The sequence below is a fragment of the Protopterus annectens genome, chromosome 6.part1 (assembly GCF_019279795.1).
Source record: "Protopterus annectens isolate FY-2018-M chromosome 6.part1, PAN1.0, whole genome shotgun sequence".
Lineage (NCBI taxonomy): Eukaryota > Metazoa > Chordata > Ceratodontiformes > Protopteridae > Protopterus > Protopterus annectens.
The window spans coordinates 188844636-188872311 of record NC_056738.1 but is presented as its reverse complement, the minus strand read 5'-3'; the positions used below and the strand labels follow the sequence as shown (position 1 = coordinate 188872311).

The 27676-nt window shown below is 42.2% G+C and overlaps 1 protein-coding gene across 2 annotated transcripts in view; it reads left to right on the top strand.

The window, feature by feature from the left end:
* UBXN1 (UBX domain protein 1) overlaps positions 1-27676 on the top strand; it is a 554889-nt gene that overhangs the window by 485230 nt on the left and 41983 nt on the right. For both annotated transcript variants that reach the window (XM_044075640.1, XM_044075641.1), the window contains exons 7-8: positions 2072-2185; positions 2294-2474. In XM_044075640.1, coding sequence (XP_043931575.1) covers positions 2072-2185; positions 2294-2474 — 295 coding nt within the window. The remainder of the gene's footprint in view (positions 1-2071; positions 2186-2293; positions 2475-27676) is intronic.

Below are 27676 nucleotides of genomic sequence, written 5' to 3'. Positions count from 1 at the left end.
CATTGCCCCAAGATGCCCAGATTCATCAGGTAGACAGGAGAAAACACCAGGAGCTGACCCTTAGACATGCCTAGATAGGTGCTTATTGAGTACTAAAATCTGTTTTCTTCTAGACAAGTGAGGAAAGTTGAGTGCTGTAGTAATTTGTAGCTTATTTAGTGCTTAAAACGAGTTCTGAACAAGTGCTGAGCTCAGAGACAGATTTGAGTGCTAAAACTAGAAAACTGGCTAGCTTTAAGGGAAAATTTAAAGAGCAGACTTTATGGCGCTGGGAATAGTTTAACCCTAGCTAAGCGGCGATGCATAAAGTGTATTTATATATATATATATATATATATATATATATATATATATATATATATACACACACATACTTATATATATATATATATATATATATATATATATATATATATATATATATATATATATATAATAGGAGCAAATGAGTAAATTGATTTAAACAAATTAACCAATAAAAAGCTAAAAACTGAGCCCTGTTCCAGCAGTCTTCAATCAGACAAGTTCTAACTGCACACTCCTGCCACTAGGGTGCAGGGGGGCCTTCTCCAAAAAAAAGATGGCCTGGATTAGTGTTCAAGGTATACAACCAAAGCTAGATTCAGCAGGTCTGAATTTAGTCTATGCTACATCAAACAAGGAGTACCAATTTCAGAAAGAAACAGTTCACATAAGCAGGCACAATAAGCCTTTAACCAGAAACTCCCAGCTCTGAAGGGCAGAATCTACCCTCTCCTCCCACAAGAGTGCAGACCACACCTTCTTAATGTAAAATAACTGGCCTGAAGCCCAAGTGCTTAAACCAGAACTAATACACTTTTAGAATAACAGACACTAAGCCTTCAGTCAGCAACTCCCAACTTAGAAGGATGTAAGCTACCTGTCCTGCCACAACAGTGCAGACCACAAACCTTCTTAATGTAAAACTGGTCTGAAGCCCAAGTACTTCAACCAAAGGCTTAGAGTAACAGTTACAATTTAATCAGGCTACTAACAAGCAGTAATAAATGCAGCAGAATAAATGCAATTAAGTACTTTTAAGAACAAGCAGCAAAAGCAAAATAAAGTAGGAATAAACACAAGTACAGTAAAAGCAGATGAATAAAGTGCATTTTTTTATATAACAATAGAAAACAAGCAAACTGATTTAAACAAATTACCCAATTAACCAGTAAAAAAAGCTCAAAACTGAGTTCTTTTCCAGCAGTCTTCAGTCAGATAAGTTCTAACTGCACACTCCTGCCACTAAGGGTGCAGGGGAACCTTTCCCAAAAAAGATGGCCTGGATTAGTGCTCAAGTTATACAAACAAACCTAGATTCCACAGTAGCTTTTGCTCACTGTCACTCACAGTCGCACCCTTCTTTTTAACAGTAAAAATTAATAAAGCACAAACCAAGGTAGGATTGTTTAGATATGCTCAGGATGTTCCTGTCTGCAGTCTGTGTGAATTTATAGCTGTCTAAGCCTCTTGGAATGGCTAGATCTTGCCTGTCTAAAACCTCTCCCTTGTAACAACCAATAGTGAAATTAAAGGTAAAACAACAAAATATGGTTTGCCATCATCCCACTCACTATTTCTGTCTGTTGTCTTCTCTCTACACATTGCATTCACTACTATTTCATCACTTTTACATAACAGTCTCATTGTGTTACTTCTGTCACTGTTATCTTCTAATCTGACCTCTTTTATTATAAATTTATGTTTAGTAGTTTTTCTTACGGCATCTCTCCTTCGGCCTTAAAACTCCACATTATTGTCAGTCAGCTGCCTGCTTCCATCAGATTTTATCTGCTTGATTTCATTTGACTCTTAAAATACCTGGTATCTGGAATGCCCATTCCCCTTTCAGTTGATTTATATTTTTTAACAATGTAATCAGCAATAGTATTGTTATTTACATCATTGTGGCTTGCACAGCTTTCAGTTCTGTATACTGTTCTGTAGCATTGCAGTAGTTGACTAAACTGTATTACTTGCTGACTGTAAACTTTGCACAGAGATGTACCGTACCAGTAACTTCTTGCATCTGTTTGTATTTTTACACCAGTTTGGAATGGGAGAAAGTGTACCTAGTTCCTCCCCTGTGGAAGCAACCTCAGTCCCACCTTCTGTATGTCAGGAGCCTCTTGCCAAAAAGGAGTATGATGAGTGCAGGCTACAGGTATTTATCAAACCCCAGTATTTAACCATGAGTATTAATGCAGTATTTGTAATGGATTCCAATGTTGAAATGGAATCAGTATTGGAATGAGATTTTATTTTATTTTAGATCCGCCTGTTAGATGGCAGCACAATGACACAGACTTTCAAAGCGAAAGAGCAGCTAGCTGCTGTGCGACTCTATGTGGATCTGAACCGTAAAGACGGGGCAACACCCTTCAACTTCATGACATCCTTTCCTAGGAGAATGTTTGCAGAAGAGGACATGGAAAAGCCACTACAAGAATTAGGTAAGGAGAAAAATTCATTATTTGAAGTCAGTTATGTAATCACTGGTTCAGAGGTTTTTAAGCAATTTTAATTTGTATTTTGTTTTGTATAGAGATTTTCAGAGCATGAATGATCTTTATATGTTCTCTTTACAGCATGATCTTAAGGTTTTCTTACAGAATGTTTTATATATATATATATATATATATATATATATATATATATATATATATATTAGCCTTTCACATTTTTATTTAACTTACCCCTTGAGTATCTCCATACTGTAGGACTATACTATTATGAACAGTATTACATCTGGGAAGGATATGTCATTTCATTGAACTAAAATCTCAAAACTGGGTACATTTTTTTCATATAGTAGTTTCTCATCATTAGTGAAACCTGCTGTCAGTGTTGTGAGATATATCCAGCAATAGTCTTGTTTAGGTCTCTCATTAGTGACATTGTATAAACAAATGTAAATTCTGTGTCAGAACAGATTTTACGTAACAGCTACAAACAAATGCAATCTGAGGGTCATGCTGCTCAATGCTACAAGTCTAAATCTCAAAATGCACTCGCTCAAAGCATTCCTTAAAATGGAGAACATTGACATTTGTGCTGTAACAGAGACCTGGTTCAAGGCAGCAGAAAGCACCCCTGCACTACCAGGCTATAACTCATTCCACACCTTTCGGCCTCAGAACTTGGACCAAAGATCCAAAGGCGGTGGTGCTTCCATATTCATAAAGGATGCACACCTCCAGCTGGTAGCCCAACATAATGCATCAGAGATACTTCAGGTGCAGCTAACATTGGGTAAGACAGCGATTCAGGTCTTAGCCTGCAATAGGTCCCCAACCATGTCCCAAGAGTCACACTACACATTCCTAAGCACCAGGGAGAATGTTAGGGTGCAACCTAACACAGTCATACTGGGCGACTTCAACTACCCCTCCATTAACTGGGAAAACTACTCATGTACCAATACACTTGCCCAACGTTTCCTGGAATTCATTAATTCCAATGTCCTGGACCAGCTCGTTCTTACCCCCCCCCCCCCACTAGAGGTAACAACATCCTTGACCAAGTCATTACTAACATGGGTGACCGTTACTCTACACCAACAGTCAACTCCTCCCTGGTTAGATACAACCACAAACTAATCACCTTGGAAATCCACATTCCACCAATCCCCATCCGCCACAAAGGTAACCACCATGAAAAACTTCTCCAAAGCTAACTTTGGGCTCCTCATCACATAGTCCCTCAAAACCTACACCACTACAACATACACATAGAAACACAAAACACACACCTACATTCACGGAGGCTCTCAAAAAAATTCTAACCAAGCAACAGTGACCTCCAAAGCAGAAACGCAAGCAACCTCCACCCCCAACACAACCCAAATGACATATAGCCCACAAACTCAGTGTGCCACTTAACCACAGCCCATAATGCATAACAACGTACTCAGCACCCTAGTCATAGGTGACTGTATAGTCAGGCACACTGATGTTCCACTCACCAGGCTAAACAAGGGGAAAGTTAGTGTCAGCTGCCTGTCAGATGCCAGGATCTGTCACATAACACATGCACTCAGGTCACCCCACAACAAGGACAAATATGACTCTGTCATTGTCCATGTTGGTGTGAATGACCTGAGACTTACCTCCCTGGACTACATTGAGACATGGAGGAGCGGTCCGATCTTGTAGCCCAGGCAGGTATGACCCTAGCCCTGAGTAGTATCCTGCCATCACCCAGCATGATACCACAGTACAAGGACAAAATGATTGACTTCAATTGGCTAAGCTTCTGGTGTCATTCTAAGGGGATACAATATCTGTCTGCCTGGGATGACATGATCGACAAACCTTGCCAGAGATGGCCTGCACCTGTCGTCTCTGGGATTCCGGATACTGGCTAAGGCTCTTGCCACCCCTATAGTGCCTTTTTTAGGCAAGGTTCAAATGACAAATTCACCACAGTAACAGGTACAAGCAAGCAAAATCTGAGGGTAATGCTACTTAATGCTAGAAGTCTAAACCTCAAAGTGCACTCAATCAAGGCACTCCTTAAAATGGAGAACATCGACATCTATGCAGTGACGGAGACCTGGTTCAAGGCTCCATAGAGCACCCCTGCATTACCAGGCTATAATTCACACCATCCCTTTCGGCCACCTAAACTGGACCGAAGCACTAAAGGCGGAGGCGTGTCCATATTCATTAAGGATATCCACACCTCCAGGCTAGATGCTCAGCATAATGCATCCGAGATTATCCAAGTGCAGCTAACTCTGGGCAAGACTGCAATCCAAATTGTAGCGTGCTACAGATCCCCCACCATGGCCCAGGATTCTCACTCCTCATTTCTTGATACACTGAAATATATTAGGGTACAACTTAACACCCTAATAATGGGCAATTTCAACTACTCATGTACCAACTCTTGTGCTCAACGTTTTCTGGAATTCATGAATTCCAGCGCCTTGGATCAACGTATCCACACCCCCACCAGGGACAGCAGTATTCTAGACCTGGTCATTACGAACACGGGCAACCGGTGTTCCACACCAGAGGTCAATTCCTTGTTGGTCAGACCCAACCACAAGCAAAGCACCCTGGACATCCACATCCCACCATCACCCCCCATTAGGGAAACCACCGTAAAAAAATTCTCCAAAGCCAACTTCACGCTTCTTAAGACAGAAGTGGCAAACTTCACGACATCCATGCTGACAGACAATAGAGGTACGACTGAATCCTACACAGTTGCACTTTATAAGCACTTAGACGAGTGCATGGATTTTGCAATCCCTAACGGAACCAAAATGCTATCATCCAAAAAAAGGAAGCCAGTCTGGTGGTCCCCTGCTATAAACAAACTCTACAACAGAAGAAAGAAACTGTTGCAAAAAAAGAGTAAAATCCCATGATTGGATGAACTCTGTGGTCAGCCTCAGTAAGAAGCTGAGATCCCTCATAAAATCAAAACAAAATCACCACTGATTCTAAAGACAACCACAAAGCATTCTATAGCTATGTCAAGAATCTCAATGGCAACACTAAGATCTCTTCTGAGTTGCAGCACAATGGCACTAAATATACAGAACCAACTGATATTGCCAACATCCTGGCAGATAGGTTCAGTGCTAACTTTACCCCTCTCTCATTCCGTAAAGGGTCCATCTTTATACCGGAACAATGCAAAGTTCCTGTAATCTCGGCTGCACAGGTAAATAACACACTCTCCAAAGCCAAGAACACAGCATCCATGGGACCTGACAACATCCCAGGCTGCGTTCTACATGATCTACAGAACGAACTGGCACCCCACCTAAATACCATGTTCAGTCATAGCCTCACCTCAGACTTTGTGCCCACTCAATGGTGCACAGCAATGGTTATCCCACTCCAGAAAGGGGGAGCCACCACGGACCCCGGGAACTACCGCCTCATTAGCCTGACGAGCCTGGCTGCAAGGCCATGGAACGTATCATCATGGAACTTATAAACAATGACATTGGTAATCTCCAAACTCTGGACCCTACCCAGTTCGGGTTTGTAAAAGGCAGATCATGTCTCCTAAGCCTGATAGACGTCTTTGAAGTGGTCATCAAAGCCGTAGATGAGGGTAAGGTGGTTCACACAGCCAATCTAAATCTCGCCGAGGCTTTCGACACTATCCCCCACTCTGGAATTATAAATAAACTCACTAAATTAGGTATAAATCCCTATGTCACAAGATGGGTTGCCAACTGGCTCACTGACAGAACCCACACTGTGAAAGTAGCAGACTCCAAATCTGACTTCAGACCAGTGACAAGTGGAGTATCACAGGACTCAGTCCTGGGTTCCCTCCTGTTTGGTATCTACTTCTCTGAAGTACAGACCAACACAGAAGGTCTTTGGCTAACAAAGTTCGCAGATGACTGCAAACTAGGAGCCATAATCAAAACTCGTAACGATGTGGACATCCTACAAAAGGGCCTCACTGAGACAGATGCCTGGTGTCAAAGCCATGGCCACAAGCTGCATACCAAAAAGTGCATTGTCATCCCTTTTGGTAAAAACTCTGTACCCATGAACTACCACATAGGCAGTAGTCTACTTAACACCGAAAGTGTGATAAGAGACCTTGGGACACAGGCGGACAGTAGTCTCTCCTTTGATAATCACATCGCCACAGTAGTCAGGAAATCCTTCTACATGGCACACCTCATCACAAAAGTTTTCTCATCCAGGGAAAAAAGAGGTCATTGTTCTCCTCTACTCATCACTCATTAGACCCATTATAGAGTACAACGCCCCTTTTGGTATGTACCTCACAAGACATCTACAACAACTGGAAAGGCCACAGAAATAACTCACAAAGAGGATTACCGGCCTCAAACAGATGCCCTATGCACAGTTTCAAAAAAACTTCAGCTTTACTCTGTCGCATATTGCCTACTCAGAGGTGATCTCTGCCTAACATACAAAGCTATGTCAAACCCAGAGCTGTTGGACATGCTCCACATAAAGAAATACCAATCCCTCTGAGCTACACGATCTAGGGACCTAAACCTTGTCACCACAATAAACAGAACATGCTGGAGGGATAGATTCCTGTCCCAGAGACTTCCCATACTCTGGAACAAACTGCCTATCTATATCAAACAAAGCTCCTCATTGGCACTCTTCAAGAAAAATCTTGATGATTGGATGGGCGATAGGAAATTCACCCCGGGGATCACTTCTGTGGCTCTGCTTGACAGGGAAACAGGAAAATAATTTTTTTGGGTGGCAAAAGCCAGGGTACCATGTGGCTAGGCTTAGGTAGGCCCTAGGGCTAATAGCCTAGTACCTACCTATGAACCTATAAAAGCAGAGGTGGCTAACTTCACAGCACCCATGTAAATGGAGAATAGTTGCATGATCGCCAAATCATTACACCAGTTCACTGAACAAACACGTACACAAATGCATGGACCTTGTCATACCCAGTAGAACCAAGATGCTGTCCTCCAAAAAAAGGAAACCAATCTGGTGGTCCCCTGCCATAAACAAACTCTACAACAGAATGAGGAAACTGATGCGGAATAAGGTGAAGTCCCAAGACTGGAAGAACTCTCTTATCAGCTTCAACAAAAAGTTGAGATCCCTCATCAAATCATCTAATGCTAGCTATGAAAACAGAATTGCAGCAGATAGTAAAGACGACCCAAGGCCTTCTCTAGTTATGTAAAGAATCTCCACGGCATTACCCAGATTTTCTCAGAGCTACTGCACAATGGTACCTTCTATACCAAGCCAACAGATGTTGCCAATATACTGGCTGACAGATTCAGTGTCAACTTTACCCCCCCCCCCCCAAAAGGACCAATCACAATACCAATAGATTGCCAGGCACCAGTATTACTGTTGCACATTTTAGAACAGCACTGTCCAAGGCCACAAATACAGCTTCTATGGGACCTGACAATACCCCTGGCTGTGTTTTACATGAACTACACAGTGAACTGGCACCTCACCTGTGTGCCCTGTTCAGTCACAGCCTCACCACAGGCTTTGTCCCTACCAAATGGCACACTGCTACAGTCATCCCTCTACACAAAGGAGGAGCGACTACAGACCCTGGGAACTATCGCCCATTAGCCTGTCAAGTCTGATATGCAAAGCTGTGGAACGCATCATCATGGACCTAACAAACAAGGATATAAGGAATCTCCACACTCTGGATCCCACACAGTTTGGTTTTGTGAATGGTAGATCATGCCTTCTCAACCTGGTCGACTTCTTTGAGTCAGTCACCAGAGCTGTGGATGAAGGCAAGGTGGTTCATACAGCCTACCTTGATCTGGCCAACGCCTTTGATACCATTCGTCACTCAGGAATTATAGAAAAACTCACTAAGCTAGTCATCAACCCCTATATCACTAGGTGGGTTGCAAACTGGCTTACAGAATCCACAGTGTGAAAGTAGCTGACTCCAAGTCAGACTGCTGACCAGTCACAAGTGGAGTCTCACAGGGTTCGGTCTTGGGTCCTCTCCTGTTTGGTATCTACTTCTCTGAAGTTCAGGCCAACACAAAGGGACTCTGGCTGACGAAGTTCACAGACTATTGCAAGTTGGGAGCTATTATTAACTCCCCAAGTAATGTTGACATCCTACAGAAAGGCCTCACTGAGGCCAACGACTGGTGTCAGAACCATGGCCTTAAGCTCAATGCCAACAAATGTGTTATCATCCCCTTTGGGGAAAAACCTGGTTCCCATGAATTACCACATCGATGGTAGTCCACTGAACACAGAAGGTGTTATAAGAGATCTGGGAACCCAGGTTGACAGCAATCTCTCTTTTGACCACCAAATTGCCTCTGTGGTTAGAAAGTCCTGTGTGGCACATCTCAATACTAAGGATTTTGCATCCGGGAAGAAAGAGGTCACTGTTTCCCTCTACTCTTCCCTCATTAGGCCAGTCATCGAGTACAATTCCCCATTTGGCATGTACCTCACTAGACACCTGCAACATCTGGAGAGGCCGCAAAAATACCTCACAAAGAGGATCCTAGGCCTTAAACACTTGTCCTGTTTGGGACGGACTCAAACTCCAGCTATTCTCTGTCTCATATCGCCTACTTAGAGGCAATCTCTGCTTTACTTACTAAGCCATGTCTGACCCAGCTCTGTTAGAAATACTACATCTAAAGAAATCCCAATCCCTCTGCACCACACGCTGCAGAAACTTCAACCTCATTACCACAATCAACAGAACATGCTGGAGGGACAGGTTCATAACCCAGAGACTGTCCATGCTGTGGAATAGACTTCCCATACATGTCAAACAGAGCACCTCACTGGCCCTCTTCAAGAGAAATCTTAATGAGTGGATGGGAAGTAAAAAAAATTCACCCTGGGGATCACTCCAGTGGCTCTACTCGACAGAGGCACTGGGAACTAAGGTCGGGTGGCATGATGCTAGGGTAATCCTATGGGCTAGGCTTGTAAAGTCTCCAGGGCCATTAGCCTAGTACACACCTCTGGACCTAAGAACCTCATGACTGGTTTATTTTTAAATTCCTGCCTGTTTTTGAGAGCAGTTACATCAGTGAGTATTGTCACATAGGTGCCACCAGTAACCAAACAGTGGTGGTCCCACTTTCTCCTTTTTTTTTTTTTTCCCCCCTTTAATGTCATCTTTTTTAATGTGCTTCCCAGCCTGACAGATGGCATTTATTGCTAACTTCCAATTGCAGTTTTTGTGTTAACTGAAAAAAGCAGCAGTAGGAAACAATTGTTTTCAAAGGCAATTCAGGGGTTCTGTTATGTTGGTGTGACCAGCATCTTTGATTCTGGGTGACAATGCACGCCGACTTGCCATTTTCCTAGTGGAACAACAGTATTATGTTCTGTGTTGTAAGTAGTTCTGCACATAAGCAATACTTCCACTGCCGTGTTATTAAATGACATCTTTTTTTAATTACACTCTTCAAACTGTAAGTTGCCTGGTCCCCTATTCCATAGCCATTAAATGCAGGGTTGGCTGTCGAGTCCTTCATTTTTTTTTTTTTGCATAATTTCCGGTGCTTAATTTTTCTTTGCATGATAAACAGTCCCATCTCTATTTAAGGGATAGTAGGAGGTGCCAGTCTTAGAAGCAAAATTCTCTCCACATTGCTAATACTATTGGATGCCCATTTAGCATTATATACACTCCTGGGGATGGAAGACTGTCCGTCTTTAGTTTTCTTCAGTAATAATAGTGTACCCCTAAATGGAGGTTTGCGCATGCCTTGGCAAATTGAGTTGAGCATATACTGTAATTTGGAGACACCAGCAGAGCTCACAGATTCTCTAAATGATTGTGTAATTTGACAGGTGGAGGTTGCACAATGGGGTGTACCATTCATTTAGATGTTTAATAGCCATCCATTTGTTTAAACGGAATATTCATATGCCAAACTTGGCTGTAACATACTGATATGCTGTGAGAATTCCAACTAGTGAAGAGTTTGCAGTGAGGATCAAAAGGTTGTGAGGTCTATCCCCACATCAGATGCTCGACTTTGTGTTCCATTACTGATAGTGCAGTGTAGAAGGATGGTAAGATAGCCACCAACATGAAAGTTCATTTTTTTAAATTTTGCTTGTGTGTAGTTTACCCATGGATGTTCCTTTATTATTTCTGGAAATTGTATTTTATTTTTTAGCATGCTGTTTGTTTGGCAATTTATTTGTACACAACTGCACTGTGCAGCCAGTTTACACTTAAGGCTATTGTTATATGAAATATATGACCAAAACAATCATTAGCAAAAGAGCAGTGTCCCTACCTTGATAAATTATGACCATGCATTTCTTTTCCTAGAATGTTAATGTTTGTAAAGCCAGTTAAAAGGAAGAGGGTTTCATGTATCTGAAGAAGTATAACCTGCATTTTGTATGAATACAGAAGATGCACTTAACTTAAACCAATAATTTAAGGTTTTTAAAATTTGGGATATTTACAGAGATGTTATCCTCTAGTTATTGGAAAAGAAGTATGTAGAGTGGAGGGAGTTATTACTCTGGTTAGGAATGGCACTCCCTTTATTTCACAGGACCAGAGATCAGATAAGGAAGGTATGTATTTTACCACCAAGGGATTGTTAGAAGGACAAAAGCTTGCTACTTTATGTTTGTATATTCTCTCAGGCACTAACCAAAAGGATGTCACAAAAATCTTGGAAGAGTGGATATTTTCCAGTAGGGAATGGTCATTTGCAGGGACGCTAGAAAATGGTGTTTCCTTGGGGGCAATGCAGAATGGCCCTAGAATTTGTATTTTCCTTTTTGTGGGTAAATTCATTTATAGATGCATATCCCTGATGGGGATGATATATGTTCATTTTCCTATTACTTTTTATATCTGTTTTACTTATAGTTTGTTTTTTTGTTTCTTGTTCTTGTATTGACAAGACAATATTGGCCATGGAACAGGTGTTTAGTAGATGTGTAGAAACTCATCCTGTCCTACTGTCCCCTTTAGTATTGAAACTACTTTGTAGACGAGAAGTATTTCTATAGACACTGGAGACCCAATACATTTTTATAAAGGAGGATATTTTTTTCTGGGAAGATAGTTTGTATGGTAACTTTCTGGGTATGTTGCATTGAGATGTAGTATCTTATTCAAAACTCTGGTAAACATTTGAAGTGGTCTTGGCGAATTTGCTTAAGTTTAGAAGAACTGATCAGATATTAAGACTATCAAAGTACTTTAATGGAGATAATGGGAAGAGTGATTGAGTGTCTACAGTTTGCTGAGCAGCAGTTACAAGAATGTGGGGGATAAGGTTAGCAGACTGCTAAATATGATAAAACTGATCAAGCAAACATTTCATTAAAATGAATGAAAGAAACTTTGAAGTTACTCCAACTAGCCAGAAATATTTATCCTTAAGACTTAGACAGCAGGTTTCTAACAAGACAGTTTACAAGATTAAGAACAATACAGCAGGTTGGATGCTGAACAAACATAGAGACATACCTGAAAGCATTGCTATTACACCAGCCTCTGTAAGGGAAATGCTGTCTGTATCTTCTCTTAACAGACTCTGAAAGACTACCTGGACCCTTTAGAGTTAAACTAAAGTAACACAAGATCAGGCATGCCTGTTTGCCAGAATTACTATCTTGGAGGTTGAATTAATTTTCAAAGGCAGAAGAGGTACTATATCCCCAGTCCAGATTTCCTACCCTTAGAGATACTTACAGTGGAAAAGGAAAACATTCTTCCATGCAGATTTAAGAACCAGTTCTTTATCTGAATAAGATAACTTTAGAAAAATGGACCTCAGTGGGGAAGTTGAGGAAGAAGGAATATGTTTGCCTATGACTCTATGGGCTCTTTTAGTAGTATATGAAAAGCCTTCCTGAAGATTTAAAATTTCAGGTAGCCAAGTCTTTAGAAAGGAAACTAAGTCCTCACCTTCTGCTTTTTCAGGTAGTCCAAAGATTCTTAGATTACATTTCCTCTCTCTATTTTCCAGGTCATCTACCTTGTTTAAGAGCCAAGTATTTTGTTTTAATAAGAAGCCTGATTGTAGTTCTTCCTCTTTTAGTCTGCCATCAATGTAATTTAGGGCATTATCCAGTTCAGATATTTTTGTTTGTTGTTGTTGTAATTCCTTAAAAAAACTTAGTCTGTTTCAAACAATTCTCCTTCAAGTTTTTAGATCATTTTGAAACTCATACATTTCAGAGAGAGTTCTTGAAGTTATTTGTTGCAATTCCTTTTTCAGAGATGTTTCAGCCTGAGAGTATTTGGTATTATTCATTCTCACTCAGAAATCTGGTCTCTATATAATTTTGACAGGAAAAAGTTTATAGAACTTTAAATTCAGAAAACAAAAAAAAAAATAGATATGTAAGTATAATACTATATAAACATTTCTTCAGTAAATTATTTTTTGTGTGTATTTAATGATAGTATTACAGACCTCTAAAAAGATGCTGCTGTCAGTTGACCATCTAGGCTCCACCCCTTCTTAGCTCTAGTGTTGACATTGGAGCAGTCAGGAGCATTTCAAGGATCTTCCTAGATCTTTGGAGTCTTCAGATCCCAGGGTTGTTGGAGTTGGAGTGGTTTGCACCAACCAGCATCCCTTCCCCCTTGTCCTCTGTGCCTGCAGACTGTCTTCAGCCTGCTCAAGGCAGTTCACTCCAAATAGCCTCCAGGCCACCCTGCATACAGAACCCCCAGCCTCTTCCACTTCCCTGACAGATACCCTTAGAAAGGAAAGTCAAGAAAAGAGGTGCTGCAAGAAGAAAAACCTGGACTCCTCAGAGGAATCCCTTACCAAGGATACAGACCTCGAGGAAGGAGAGGAGTCCGCAGAATACTTCCTCCTTTAGGCACCTCTTTTGGAGACCTTATGGAGCTAGATCACCACCATGGCAGTTGGACAGCTGAAGCCTGATGTCCAGAGAAGTCTGTGTTTGTGGAGGCTTTCAAGGTGGTTCCATCCACATCCCCTACGGATGGACTCATTTATTTGATGTCTCCAAAGGCGAGAAGGGAGCCTGATGCAATGGTACAGTCCCCAAGAAACCTGATAAAACTTTGGCCCTTCCCAAGGATCATGAACATTGGAGTGACAGTCCTACTGTTGATGCTGCTGTGGTGGCATCAACCACCAAAAAGGACATCTCATAAGAGAGTTCATTGGTCCACCCTCTTAATATATCTAGGGTATTCGTCCAGTTGGGGAAGCATTCTTACGCATCAACCATGTTTGCTCTGAGAGATTTAAATTACCTTTCCCACTTGACAAACATGGTTAAGATTCAACAGACTCCAGAGTCTGTTTTCCATGTTGCAGTCGATTGTTAATGTTTCCATCTGTCTGCTTTCTTATGCAGCTGGTAGCATGGCCTGGGCTGTGGGCACTGGCATTGTCATGCATCACCACACTTTGATGAGACCATGTAACTTCACAGATTGCTTCAAGACATCATTTTTAATGCTCCCTACGATGGCTCTTCACTCTTCAGACCTAAAGTTAGACACCTTGACCAGCAGCAAGCAGGATGGAAAGAAGCTGTCTTCTGTCGGAGTACATTTTGCTAGCCTGCAACGGATGTTCTTCAGCAATCAGAAGGGGCTAAATGTCTCTTCTTAGGAAAAGCACAGCAGCCTTTTCATGATGCTCCTGCAGAAGGTTCCCTCCATGATGGGAGGTAAATAAAATGGATTCAACCCTTCGGCAGATGTGGTCTGCTGAATCAGGGCTTCTGTGGAGCTTTCTCCAGGAGGCCTTTCCAGTGCCCCTTAATGGTTGCCTGACTGTCTCTGGTGGCAGTCGGGGATCATTTGGCTGTACACCCATCAGAAACATGGGTGTTAATCATATCCAAAGACAAGAAATGTCTACCAATGCCAAATTTGACGTACATTTGGCCTCCCTGGCGAAGGACATCCAGAAGGCATTCTTTAGCTATGTCTGCAACCTCAAAAGTAATACGCAATTGTGTGTGGAGCTCATTGTTACTGGAGCCCCCTATACTGAGCCAGAAGATGTAGCAAACCTTATGGCCAACAAATTCAGCTCCAGTTAAATATATGTAGAAAATCCAGAGACAACACCATTCAAAGTGAAGGAGATCTTAATAAGAATGACTTTTATTGAAATAAACACGTAATAAGCGCTTTTGCGTTACTGTGAACGCTTCTTCAGACTTAATGAAATTCAGCTCCAGCTTTACCCCTGTCTCCACCTTCAACCTCCCCTCAGGAAATACTATCAAATATAACCCACTACTTAATGTTCTGTTTCCCCAAGGCCTAGAACACTGCATCATTGGGCCCAGACAGTGTCCCAGGATGCCTTCTAAATATCATGAAACATGACCTATCAAGCCCTCTGGAATTGCTATTTAACTGTAACCTCTAAATAGACTTTGTGCCTCACAAATGGAGAATAGCAAAACTCATCCCTCCGCCCAAAGGTGAGCCATCTACAGACCCTGGAAACTACAGACCCATATGTCTTGCTAGTCTCGTATGCAAAAACATGTAAAGAATTATCATTGAAATGATCAGTAATGACATGGGATACGTCCTGACACTGGACCCATCTCAGTTTGGTTTTGTCAAGAGCAGGTGATGCCTACTCAGCCTGGTTGAATTCTTTGAGAAGGTCACTAAAACGGTGGATGAGGGCAAAACGGTTCACACTGCTTACCTTGATTTGGCCAAGGCATTTGACACAATACTCCAGTTGAGCATTGTCAAATGCAGGAGGTTGGGTATAAACCCTTGTGTCACCTGGTGGATAGCCAGCTGGCTCACAGACAGGAACCAGGAAGTTAGAATTGGGGGTCTACATCTACAGAGGCAAGTTACCAGTAGACTCCCTCAGGGATCAAGCCTGGGACCACTCCTTTTTGGCATTTACTTTTCCAGCCAAGGCCAATGTTGCTGGCCTTTGGCTGACTAAACTTGCAGATACTTGCAAATTAGGAGTGGTCATAGAACCTGCCACTAACACAAATGTTCTCCAGAAAGGGATAACACAGAAATAACTGGTGTCAGAGCCATGGACTAAAACTAAATGCCAATAAATGTATAATAGTATTCTTTGGGAAGTCATACACCCCTGGTAACTATCATATTGACAACACATCCCTAAGAGTTGACCCAGGGATTTGGGGACACACACACAGGCAGTAATCTAACCTTTGACCATTACTTGTCTACAGTAGTGAAAAAAAATCATTCTGTGATGTGCAGCTTATAAACAAAGGTATGCATCCAGGTCAAGGAGGCCGTTGTTCCACCGTATTCAGCATTCATCAGACCTATCACTAAGTAAAATGCCCCCTTTGGTATTTACCTAACCAAGCATATCCAACAATTGGAATATCCACAGAGGTTCCTCACTAAAAGAATACAGGGCATAAGTAACATGTCCTATGCAGACGTTTTATGGCCCTATCCCCTTTGGTATTTACCTAACCAGGCATATCCAACAATTGGAATATCCACAGAGGTTCCTCACTAAAAGAATACAGGGCATAAGTAACCTGTCCTATGCAGACGTTTTATGGCCCTACCCCCTTTGGTATTTACCTAACCAGGCATATCCAACAATTGGAATATCCACAGAGGTTCCTCACTAAAAGAATACAGGGCATAAGTAACATGTCCTTTGCAGATGTTTTATGGCCCTATCCCTGTATTCTATTTCTTTCATGTTGTTGAGAGTAGATCAATGTTGGTCATATGAGGCCTTGTCAGACCCAACCCTGATGGATTTCCTACATATCTGCAGAACAAACCACTAAAATTGCCCATTCTAAAGACTTGATCCTTGCCTGTGACATAAGTAGGTCCTGCTGGAGACACAGGTATGTATCCCATAGACTACCCCTTCTTTGGAACAGGCTCCCCATCCATGTGAAGCAAAGTTCCTCTTTAACCCAATTCAAGTGTAACTTGGACATTTGGATGGGGAACAGGAACTTCATCCGTAGTTTGGCACCTATGTCTCTAATGGACACAAGCAGCCTATAAATGGTTCATCTCCCTGTTCTCTGCTTGTAAATGTTTCATCTCCGAAGCCCCAGCTTACACTTATCTAGAGTACCAGAACTTGTCAGAGATTTGGCATGCATGACTAGGCTTAAAAAGGCCCTTGTGGTCATAAACCTAGTACATGCCTATAAACCTACACACAATTTCATTTTTGTTTCCCCAAAAAGAGAATGCTAAACACCTTCCTGAAGTATCACCCATCAGAGAAGGGAAGGAGCTTTTGATATCCAAAAGCTGTTAGAAATTTGAGTCATCCAGGAGATCCCACCCGACGAGCATAGATCCAGAGTCTATTCCAGATTCTTTTTGGTTCGAAAGACAAGCAAGGGTCGCAGGCCACTCTTGAATTTTAGCAAATTAAATCACTTTGTGAAACAGACCAAGTTCTAGATGGTCACTGTGCTGTCCATTCTGCCTCTCTTAAGGAAGGACAATTGTGTGTGTTCATTCGAATTCAAGGATGCTTAAGATCACATAAAGATAGAGAGGAGATCCAGGAGGTTTCTTTGCTTTCGACCGGGAACCAATCAATAGCAATTCAGAGCACAACCCTTTGCTTTCACCCTCCCCTGGCTGTTCACCAGGTGCATGGCAGTTGTAGCAGCCTGGCTCAGACTGCAGGGGTTTCCAGGTCTCCCTGTACCTGGATGGTTGGCTTCTCACTGCCTCGATATGGGCATCACTAGTAAGGGACTTGGACTCCTTACTCCATTTGTGCCATTCCTTGGCATTCACTGTAAACCATCAGAAGTCCATTCTTTAACCTGTCCAGATATTGGAGTTCATAGGCTGTCAGATAAACACGGTCTCCCAGATTGCAAAACTCCAACACTCCAGATTATCTACCCTTCGCTTTCAGGCCACCTCCTTATTTTACAGACCAAGCCTGTGGCATCCATGGTTCTCAAACTTCTATGTCACATGGCCACTACAGTCTGCTTAGTTCCCCAGGCAAGGTATCGCATGAGGCTCTGCAGTGGACACTAGATACACAAAGGTTCTACTTAACACATCCTATGGATTTCCCAGTAATATTGACACAAATCTGCCAGAGTCAAATCAAGTGGTGGCTGGAGTCTCCCCAGTGTCATCTGGGAGACCTTTTGTTCCTCCTCCTCCTTCGCAGGTTATGGTCACGCCAGATGCCTCCCTTCTAAGGGGGGTGGTATTTTGAAGTGAGGACAGTGCAGGGGACCTAGTTGACAGCTGTGGCTAATCTTCACATCAGTGTCTCAGAAGTGAGGGTGGTCCTCCTTGCATTGCAGGACCTTCTTCCCAAGGGTGTGATCTCACTAGACTGTTTGTTCAGATACCAGATGAGAAACTGAGAGGAATCCGATTATGCTCTCTCTGTTGGGAGGCCATGAGGATCTGGCAGTGGGCAGTTTTGTCTCAACAGTTTCTGACAGCAACGCACATCATGGTGAAATGCAATATGTTGGCAGACAGTTTGAGCAAGAACATTCTCTTTCCTCATGAGTGGTCCCTAAGTGCAACGGTTGCTGCTCGGATTTTTATTTGCTGGGGCATGCCATGTTGCTGTCTGTTTGCCTCCTCATCTAACACCAAATGCAGCAGGTACTGTGCCCTAGTTCTCCCACAGGGGCTGTCACCCAGGGATATGCTTCTGTATGCCTGGTCCCCTGTATGCGTATCCTATAACTCTGTTAATATTAAAGTTCCTTCAGAAGGCTGCCCATGGTGGAGTGATTGTAATCCTCATTGCTCCTTTCTGGCCCCAACAGGTATGGTTCTCCTTTCTGTGGCCTCTTCTGAAGCATCCTTCCTGGGTTCTGAATCCCATTCTTGATCTGATTTCACATCTGGTGGGCTTGGACCCACCTGATGTTTGGATGCTCAAGTTAATCATATGGTTCCTCCAGTTCATAGGTTCATAGGTTCATACTAGGCTATCTGCCCTAGGGCATTTATAAGCCTAGCCAGAGTGTGTGTGGCTTTCACCACCCCTTAGGATGAGAATACTATACCCATTAGTTTGCTGTGCCTCTGTCCAGCAGTGATACAGAGATGATTCCCGGGGTAAACCTACGATCTCCCATCCACTCGTCAAGATTTCTCTTGAACAGAGTCAGTGAGGGGCTCTGCCTCACATGGACTGGGATTCTGTTCCATAGTGTAGGGAGTCTCTGGGTGATGAATCTGTCCCTCCAGCACGTCCTATTTATATCCGTGTTGAGGTTTAAGTCTCTTGCTCTCCTGGCTCTGGTGGATTTGGATTTTTGAGGTGGAGCAGGTCCATTAATTCCGGGTTGGACATGGCCTTGTATGACAGGCACAGATCACCTCTGAGCAGGCGGTATGTGACTGAATAGAGCTGGAGTTTCTTCAGTCGGGCATCGTATGACATATGTTTGAGCCCCTTTATCCTTTTGGTGAGGAACTTTTGGGGTCTTTCCAACTGCTGCAGGTGTCGGGTAAGGTACATTCGAATGGGGCGTTGTACTCAATCATTGGTCTGATAAGTGAAGAGTACAGGGGTACAATGACCTCTCCTGATCTGGATGTGAATCCCTTCATGATCAGGTGGGCAATGTAGAAGGTCTTCCGAACCACTTTGGCAATGTGAGTGTCAAAAGAGGTTACTGTCAACTTGGGTCCCCAGGTCCCTGATAACTTCTTCCGTGTTTAATGGATTACCACCTATGTGGTAATTAGGGGTTACCTTGTTTTTCCCAAAGGGTATGACTATACATTTTTGGCATTTAGCTTAAGGCCATGGCTCTGGCACCAGTTATCCATTTCTATGAGACCTTTCTGGAGGATGTCTGTGTCTGATGGAGTGTCAATTATGGTGCCCAGTTTGCAGTCATCTGCAAATTTTGTCAGCCACAATCCCCTATGTTTGCCTGCACTTCAGAAAAATAAATGCCGAACAAGAGGGGCCCAGGACTGAGCCCTGTGGGACACCGCTCGTGACCGGCTTAGAGTCTGACATGGCACCAGCAACTCTAACCCTGTGTGTTCTGTCCTTGAGCCAGTTTGCAACCCATCTTGTGACATATGGGTTTACATCTAAGCTGGTGAGCTTTTCTATGATGCCCGAGTGGGGTATTGTGTCGAATGCTTTTGCTAGGTCATGGTAGGCTGTGTGAACTGCCTTACCCTCATCAATGGCCTTAGTGACTGTTTCGAAAAAGTCGACCAAGTTCAAGAGGCAGGATCTGCCCTTGACAAAGCCAAATTGGGTAGGATCCAGTGTCTGTAGGTCCCCAATGTCTTTATTTATGAGTTCCATTATGATCCTCTCCATAGCTTTACAGACAAGGCTCGTCAAGCTTATGGAGCGGTAATTTCCAGGGTCCGTAGAAGCACCGCCTTTGTGGAGTGGGACCACACTTGCCGTACGCCATTCTTTGGGTACGTATCCCGTAGTAAGGCTAAGATTAAACAGCAGCCTTATGTGTGGGTTTAGTTCCTCATTGAGTTCGTAGCACACAGCCGGGGACACCGTCCGGTCCCATTGATGCTGTGTTTTTGCTTTAGAGAGCAGCTCTCACCTGGGCATCTGAGATGTTTGGGAGGCTAGACTCTGGTGGGATATATATTTCTCCTTTTGGGGGGGAGGGAGGGGAGAAATTTGCACTGAACCTGTCTGCCAGTATGTTGGCAATGTCTGTGGGTTCGGTGATTTTTTTATCATTTTGGACTAATTCTGAGCATATCTGGGAGTTTCCACCCAGGTTTCTAACATAGCTAAAGAAGGCTTTATGATTGTCTTTTGTGTCATTAGCAGTTTTTCTCTCAAAGTTGGCCTTGGATGATTTTATGAGTGATCGTAGTTTTTTGCTAGTATTGATCAGAGATGCCTTCCCATTTAGGGATTTTGCTCTGTCATGTAGTAGCTTTCTCCTCTTGTTGTAGAGTTTGTTTATGGCTGGAGTCCACCAGACCAGGCGCCTGCCTTTGGTGGAAAAGGTCTTGATTTTATTAGGGATTGCTTGATCCATACATTCCTGGAGGTGCTCGTAGAAGGCATTTGTAAGGGTTTCAGCAGCGTGGGTTGTGGTTTCCACTGGCTCGGGGCCTTGAAGGATACCACTCCAGTCTTAAGAAGTGTGAAGTTTGCTTTTGAGAAGTTCTTCACTGTGGTCTTTTTGCTGGGGTGGGGCGGGATGTAGATCTCCAGTGAGATTAATTTATGGTCTGATCTCACCAATGAGGGATATACTTCGGTGTGGAGCATTTTGTCCCCATGTTTGTGATGATCAGGTCTAGTATATTTTCTCCTCTTGTGGGAATGGTGACTAGTTGTTCCATAGCATTTGAGTTTATGAACTCAAGGAACCTTTGGGCTAGGGTGTTGGGGCTTGAGTAATGTTCCCAGTCTATGTTTGGGTAGTTGAAGTCACCCAATATGATGGTGTTTGGAGAGACATTCATACTCTCCAGTGTCTTCAGGAAGGCTGTGTGGGTTTCCTGAGTTTGAGAAGGTGGTCTGTAGCATGTTACAAACTGTAGGGCAGTTTTACCTATGGTTAATTGCACCTGGATGGTCTCCGATGCTTCGTGCTTTGCCACTAACCTGGTGGTGTGGGTATCCTTTATGAATATGGATACAACCCCTCCTTTTGTAGTTCGGTCCGGATTTTAGGGCCGGAACGCATGATATGAGGTATAACCTGATAGTGCTGGGGTGCTCTCAGGAGCCTTGAACCAGGTTTCAGTCACAGCACAAACATCGATGTTCTCCATACTGAGGAGGGCTTCGAGGGCGTGCATCTTGAGGTTTAGACTTCTGGCATTGAGCAGTATTACCCTTAGTTTTTCTCCATTTTTGTTTTCTAGGGCGGTAGGTTTATCATTTGAGCCTTGCCTAAAAAAGGCACTATGGGGGTGGCAAGAGCCTTTGCCAATATCCGGAAGCCCAGGGGTGACAGGTGCAAGCCGTCCCTTGGCAGCGTGGCTTGTCAAGCATGTCATCCCAGGCAGACAGACATTGGATCCCCTTAGAATGACACCAGTAATTAAGCCAATTATTAAAGCTGATCATTTTGTCTCTGTATTGTGGCATCATTCTTGGTGAGGGTAGGATACTGCTCAGGGTCAGGGTCATACCGGCCTGGGCTACATAATCTGAGAGCTCCTCTATGTCTCTCTTCATGTAGTCCAGGGAGGTACGTCTCAGGTCGTTCACACTGGCATGGACAATGACTGAGTCATACTTGTACTTGCTGTGGAGTGACCTGAGTGCTTGTGTTATGTGGCGGATTCTAGCGCCTGACAGGCAGCTAACTGTGATCTTTTCCTTGTTCAGTCTGGTGAGTGGGACGTCAGTGTGTCTGACTATGGAGTCACCTATAACAAGTGTGTCTGGCATTGTGTTTGGACTTAAGGGCTGTGACTGTTTAGCACACTGACTTTGAGAACTATGTGTTGCATGTCTTATGTCTTGAGGTGTCCCCTCATGGCCAGAGGTGTTCCCTTGATGGCCAGAGATCCCAAGTTTTCAGATAGTGGTCCATATTTTGTCCTCCCCTCAGAAGCTATCTATTCACAGAGTCCACACTAGCAAGTGGACACTGTTCTCCCATTGGGCTTATTTTTAAGGATTTAGATCCCTTTTCAGCACCTTTGGTAGCTGTCTTTGATTTTCTTACTGGCTGACTTCATTCAGGATCTAGTTATTCCGTTATTAGTGTATAATTGGCAGCGACGTCTAACTTTCACATTGGTAGAGATAGTACACCAGAAGCAAAAGGTTTCAAAGGCTTTTCTCGAGGAAACCTTTTTATTGCAGCCTCCTGTCCAAGACCCTGTACTTCTGTGGGATTTGCCGTTTATGCTTAAGTTGCTTGTTGGATCTCTCGTTGAACAGTTCGCAATGGTTTCCTTGAAACTGTTGATCTGATGTCAATTTTTCATCTCATCCTCACATATGGGTTTCAGATCCAATCCATCAGATCTGATTCGGGTGTTAATAAACTCGTGGTAACCAAATATTCTCTTGGATACCTCCCCTTACCCACAGTGCATCTCTCCCTGCTACCTCAGATCTTCGTCTCTCTTTTGGTTGTTCCCATTAGGGGTCTCCACAGCTTATCATCTGTTTCCATTTCTTCCTGTCCTCTGCATCTTGCTGTGTCACACCAACCACCTGCATGTCCTCTCTCACCACATCCGTAAACCTTATCTTAGGCCTTCTTCTTTTCCTCTTACCTCAAATCTTATTTGCAAAACATTATTACTAGGAAAAAAGCAGAAAGAGAACTTAATTGTGAAAAATTATTGAGGAGACCACTTCTGGAGAATCGGAGATAATATATCCTGCAGAAGACTTGCTTCCCATTCGCCTAGGAAAGCCTGTCTGGTTTTGCAGCCGAGTCAGATTCGATAACCTACAGTTGAACCAGAGGGAAAGAGTTAACACAGATCTGTGGTTATAGTAAGTACATGACTTTTGTTTTCTCACTTTGAGCTTCATGTTTGGTACAGTGAAGTCTTATTTAGGGGAATGCTCCTCTCATCTCTTAAAATATTCTGAATCTTAGGTAGTGCTTGTGTACACTGTATTTACTGTAACTGGATGTTTAGTACAGTTGGAGTAGATATTTTTTACATGTACTAGCAGTGTTAAGGGCAGGTGTTGATGTTTTACCTGCTGTTTTTATGTAGACTTACTCTTTTTTACACAGACCTTTCGGTCTTTGTTCAGAGATGATCAGGGCAGAATCCTGCATAACCTGGCACCAGCCTGGCTCAGCTTTAGTGCCATTTGTGGTTTGAGCTCCTTTGGAATTATCGTAGTTGGTGGTGGTATTCCGGCTAAGACTTCATTCAGGGGCCTGAAACAGGACTGTCTGGAGACTATCCCCCTTGTTTAGGACCTTATTTATGGATTACAGGGTCTTCAGAGCTTACCTTGATCCCCATTTGTTAGAACCTTGTCAAGAGATTTATGTGGATCTTAGAGTTGACATTTTTTGCTTCTATTATTGGAGCAGTGTTAGTGGCACAACAGGTAGCACACTTACCTTTGGTTCAGAATGCTGTGGGTTCTATTCCCACTCCAAGTGATTAGATTAGGTTACTGACACTGAGTGCAGCCTTAAGGGGGTGCTGCACCCCTGAGTGCATCATCCTTCAGATGAGAAGTTAAACTGAGATCCCTTTTGCTTGAGTTGGTGATAGATCAGGTGGATGTAAAAGATTCCATGGCACCCATCAAAAGAGTAGGGGAAGTTTCCCCAATGTCTTGACCAAAAATCCCCTAGTAGTATAAATGCCACCTTGGGTCTCCTCCACAAAGAGGCTGCTTGCCTAATGGGACTAACCTGGTCAAAAAAAGGATAAAAAAGTAGTCTTTGCCCACACTGAAAACTTCAGCTTCTACTCTGGTGGCTTCATCCAACTCCTGGGATCAAGTATATTCCACATCCTGACCTTAGACTAATTTGACCCAACATCTTGTAAGCGACAGTTTTGCTCTGATCAGAACTGCGTCACACAGCCTTTTTGTTGTCTTTTGATCAGGGTTGGCCCATCAGTATAGACACCTTTTGGCATAAATTTCTTCCTTAAAGTCTGACACACAAACACACCCCTTCAGGGTCAACCAGCCTTTAGTACAGAACATTGGGGTTGGTACTTTATTTAGTGCAGCAGTGGTAAGCACTGAGGCTAGTCTTTAGATAGATGTAGTGGCTGATACCAAAGACTGTTTGGCACAGAGGCTTTTAGCACGGAGACCAGTCTTCAAGCTGGGGCTGATTCTTTCGTTTATGGCATCAACATTGCCTTTTACTTTCAGAGCAACATTTTTACAAGCAGTAGTCTTGTAAGTTGTATAAGTGACTGATTTTATGGGGTTATCTAATGACCAATGTAAAATTGCATATGCTTTCAACAAAAGGCTCATGCTGTACCTTGCAGTTCAGCTTAAAATACAGGATATGTGAACATGAAATGTAGTATTGTGTATAGCTGTAAACTATGTTCTAAGCTTCAGATTCTTTGGGCAGTTGTTTAATAAGTACTGAATAGTACATGACCCTTGGTAGCAATGAACTTTCCCTTGCCATACCTTTAGAAGCTGCAGGATGTTGTCTTACTGTACATGTCCGGGTATTCTGGGATACATAAATTGTGATAGTGCAGGTCTTTGTAGCCGTAAACACAATGCTTATATATTGCTCTACATCTTAGATATTTGAGGTAATTGAATTACAAGTGTTTGCAGCATATTTCTAGAAGACTTTTGATGTTCATCGTGTTTCACTGTTGCAGTCCTTACAAAATGGGTTATCCGTCTCCCGGTAGCTCACAGTTGTCCAGAATACCAAAGTCCTTGATATATGACGTCAGTTGCCTTCAGATTAAGCCTGACGTCAGAACGTCGGGTATAAAGGAAGGCAGCTGACGCTATTTCCTCAGTCTTTCGTGTCGCGGAGCCCGAAGCAGAAGCATTTTGCACGAGTGCCGGTCGGCTGAGTACCTTCTTTTTGTATTCCGACTGCTTAGTTGAAGACATCCTCAGATAAGTACTCAAACCAAGAACCAGAACTCGACTGTAAAATTAATACCACAGAGGCACGAGCTCTACCAACCAGTACTTTATTGCACAAGACACACTGGTTCTCCACTACTGACCTAGGTTTCGTCCCGTAAGACTTCTTCAGAGTGTGTTGAACCAGGCTTAAATACAAACAATAAATTCAATTATTCAATCCAATTAAAAATTCAATCAATTAAGATATCATTGGTTAAAACATTTGAGCTATTACAAAAACAATTAAGCATTCACAAAAAACGAATAAACATTCACAAAAAAAAAACCACTCCACCCACCCAAACTCAAAAGTAAAGTAAAAAACTAAAACAATTGGGTAAAAAATGGATGCTATTGAGTTATGATGAACTATGAACATATATATATGTAATACAGCCAAAAAATGTATATAATCAAAAAATATTTTGTTAAAAGTATGTTAGTATAATTGTTTTAAGTAAAAAATAAAAAATATATATGTATACATATATTTTGTATAAATAAATGGATGCTAAATATTGTGTAAATAGACCCTAATGAACAATGATAGTGTACTATAAAACATCTTCCAAGGCATTTTAACCTAAAATATGCCTTAACCTCAAAAATGGCTTAATCGATATAAACTCATTCAGACCCGGATGTTGATATGCGTTCAATCTGAACTGCCATTTGAGCTCGCATACATCTAAATGATAATCGGTAGTCCTACCTGTTGGTCTTTGACTAATTGTTGTATAACGCAAAATTTGAAGCTATGATCATTGTATGCTATAACATGTCTAGCCAATGCATTGGTAGGCTTCTTATGCTGAATATCTAAAATGTGTTCTTTTATCCTCTCCCTAAAACGTCTACAGGTCTTACCCACATTAAAGGCAGTACATGCCTGACATTTCGCAAGATAAACGACGTTTATAGAAAAACAATCATAATGCCCCAAGATATTAATGGGTATATTGTCGATTACAATTCTATTCCCTGTGGGCAAAACCTTCGTACAAGTAAGACATCTACCACATTTAAAGTTCCCCATGATTTTATTGCTACAACTAGCATTACTTCTAGCTGTTCTTTCAAACATATCCTTCAGGGCTAAATCTTTGCGAAAAATGAACTTAGGTTGGTGTGCAGCAAAACCTTTGAAATCTTTTAATCTAATGAATGATTCCCAGTTCTTTTCAATAATCTTTCTAATATAATCAGCATCAGCGTTAAAGGTAAGTACGAACAAAAAACATTTGTTAAATGGAACATTTTCCCTACATTGATCAACTGTGTCACTAAAAAAATCATCTTTACTTTTAAGAATGGGTTGAATAATGCCTCTTTCCCTTTTAAAGAGTATCTCTCTTCTGATCTCATCACACATATACTTGGGATAACCTCTATTCAAAAATAGTTTTACCATAAAATCTAATTCAGACTGAAAGTCCACCTCTTCACTGACCATGCGTGCTGCCCTGACCATTTGGCCTTTGATAATGGCTCTTTTTTGACGACCAGGGTGCCAGCTGTCAAAATGCAAGTATGAATTGGAAAAGGTGGGCTTTCTGTATATTGTCGAGGCAAGACAACCCTTCTCTTTAACATATGTCAAACATATATCTAAGTATGTAATTTTTTCTTCATTAATTTCATAAGTGAACTTTAAAAACCAAACAGTTTGATTAATGTACTCAATGAAGGCATCCAATACTGTCCTCTCACCTTGCCAAATTATAAATATATCGTCCAAAAAACGTGTATAAAATTTAATAAATGGACGATATTCACTATTTAAGATAAAATTGGCCTCCCAAAATGCCATAATATAATTGGCATAAATGGGGGCGCAGGCCGCGCCCATAGCGACACCTGTACGCTGTCTAAAAAAATGATCTTCAAAGAACAAAAAATTGTTGCACAAAACCAATTCCATTAACCTAACATATGTATTCATAACTTCCTGGTCAAAAATACCCGTTGCAAACAACTGTTCTTCCAGCCATACCAAACCGACTTCATGTGGAATGACTGTAAAAAGATTGACCACATCAATAGTCACGAAGCAAACGCTGTCTTGAAATTCTACTTTCTTAACTTTATCTAAAAAATGCCAAGAATCCTTGATGATGTAAGAAAATCTCTTTAACCCTGGCTTCAATTTAAAAATTTGTACTGCAAAATTATGTTATTCAAGAACATTGAATATAACAACCATTTTTTGTCATCCTGTATCCACTTCAATATTATCCCACAAGGATTACGGTTCTATAAGTTCCCAAATGGTATCACGAGACAATGCGCTATTTATGCTGAATTAATTAAACTGTACCATGATACTGGCATGGCTGGATTAAAACTTCTAATCACGCACAATATTGGCAGACTGGATACTGTTAAAAAAGAAATTGAGGCTCTGCACAGATCTGTGTTGTCACATCATGACTTTGACTACTTTAGGCATCTGTACGATGGCATTTCGCCCAGACTTACTAGACATGTGGCCACACTGACACAAAGAAAGAGGCAAAAACTGAATAGGGACCTGCAGCAGTACAAGGATCAAACTGCTTATAGACTTAATCATGAGAATTATGTGAGAAGGTTCAATGGTCAGCAAGGTTTTAATAATCATGGGAATTATGTGAGAAGGTTCAATGGTCA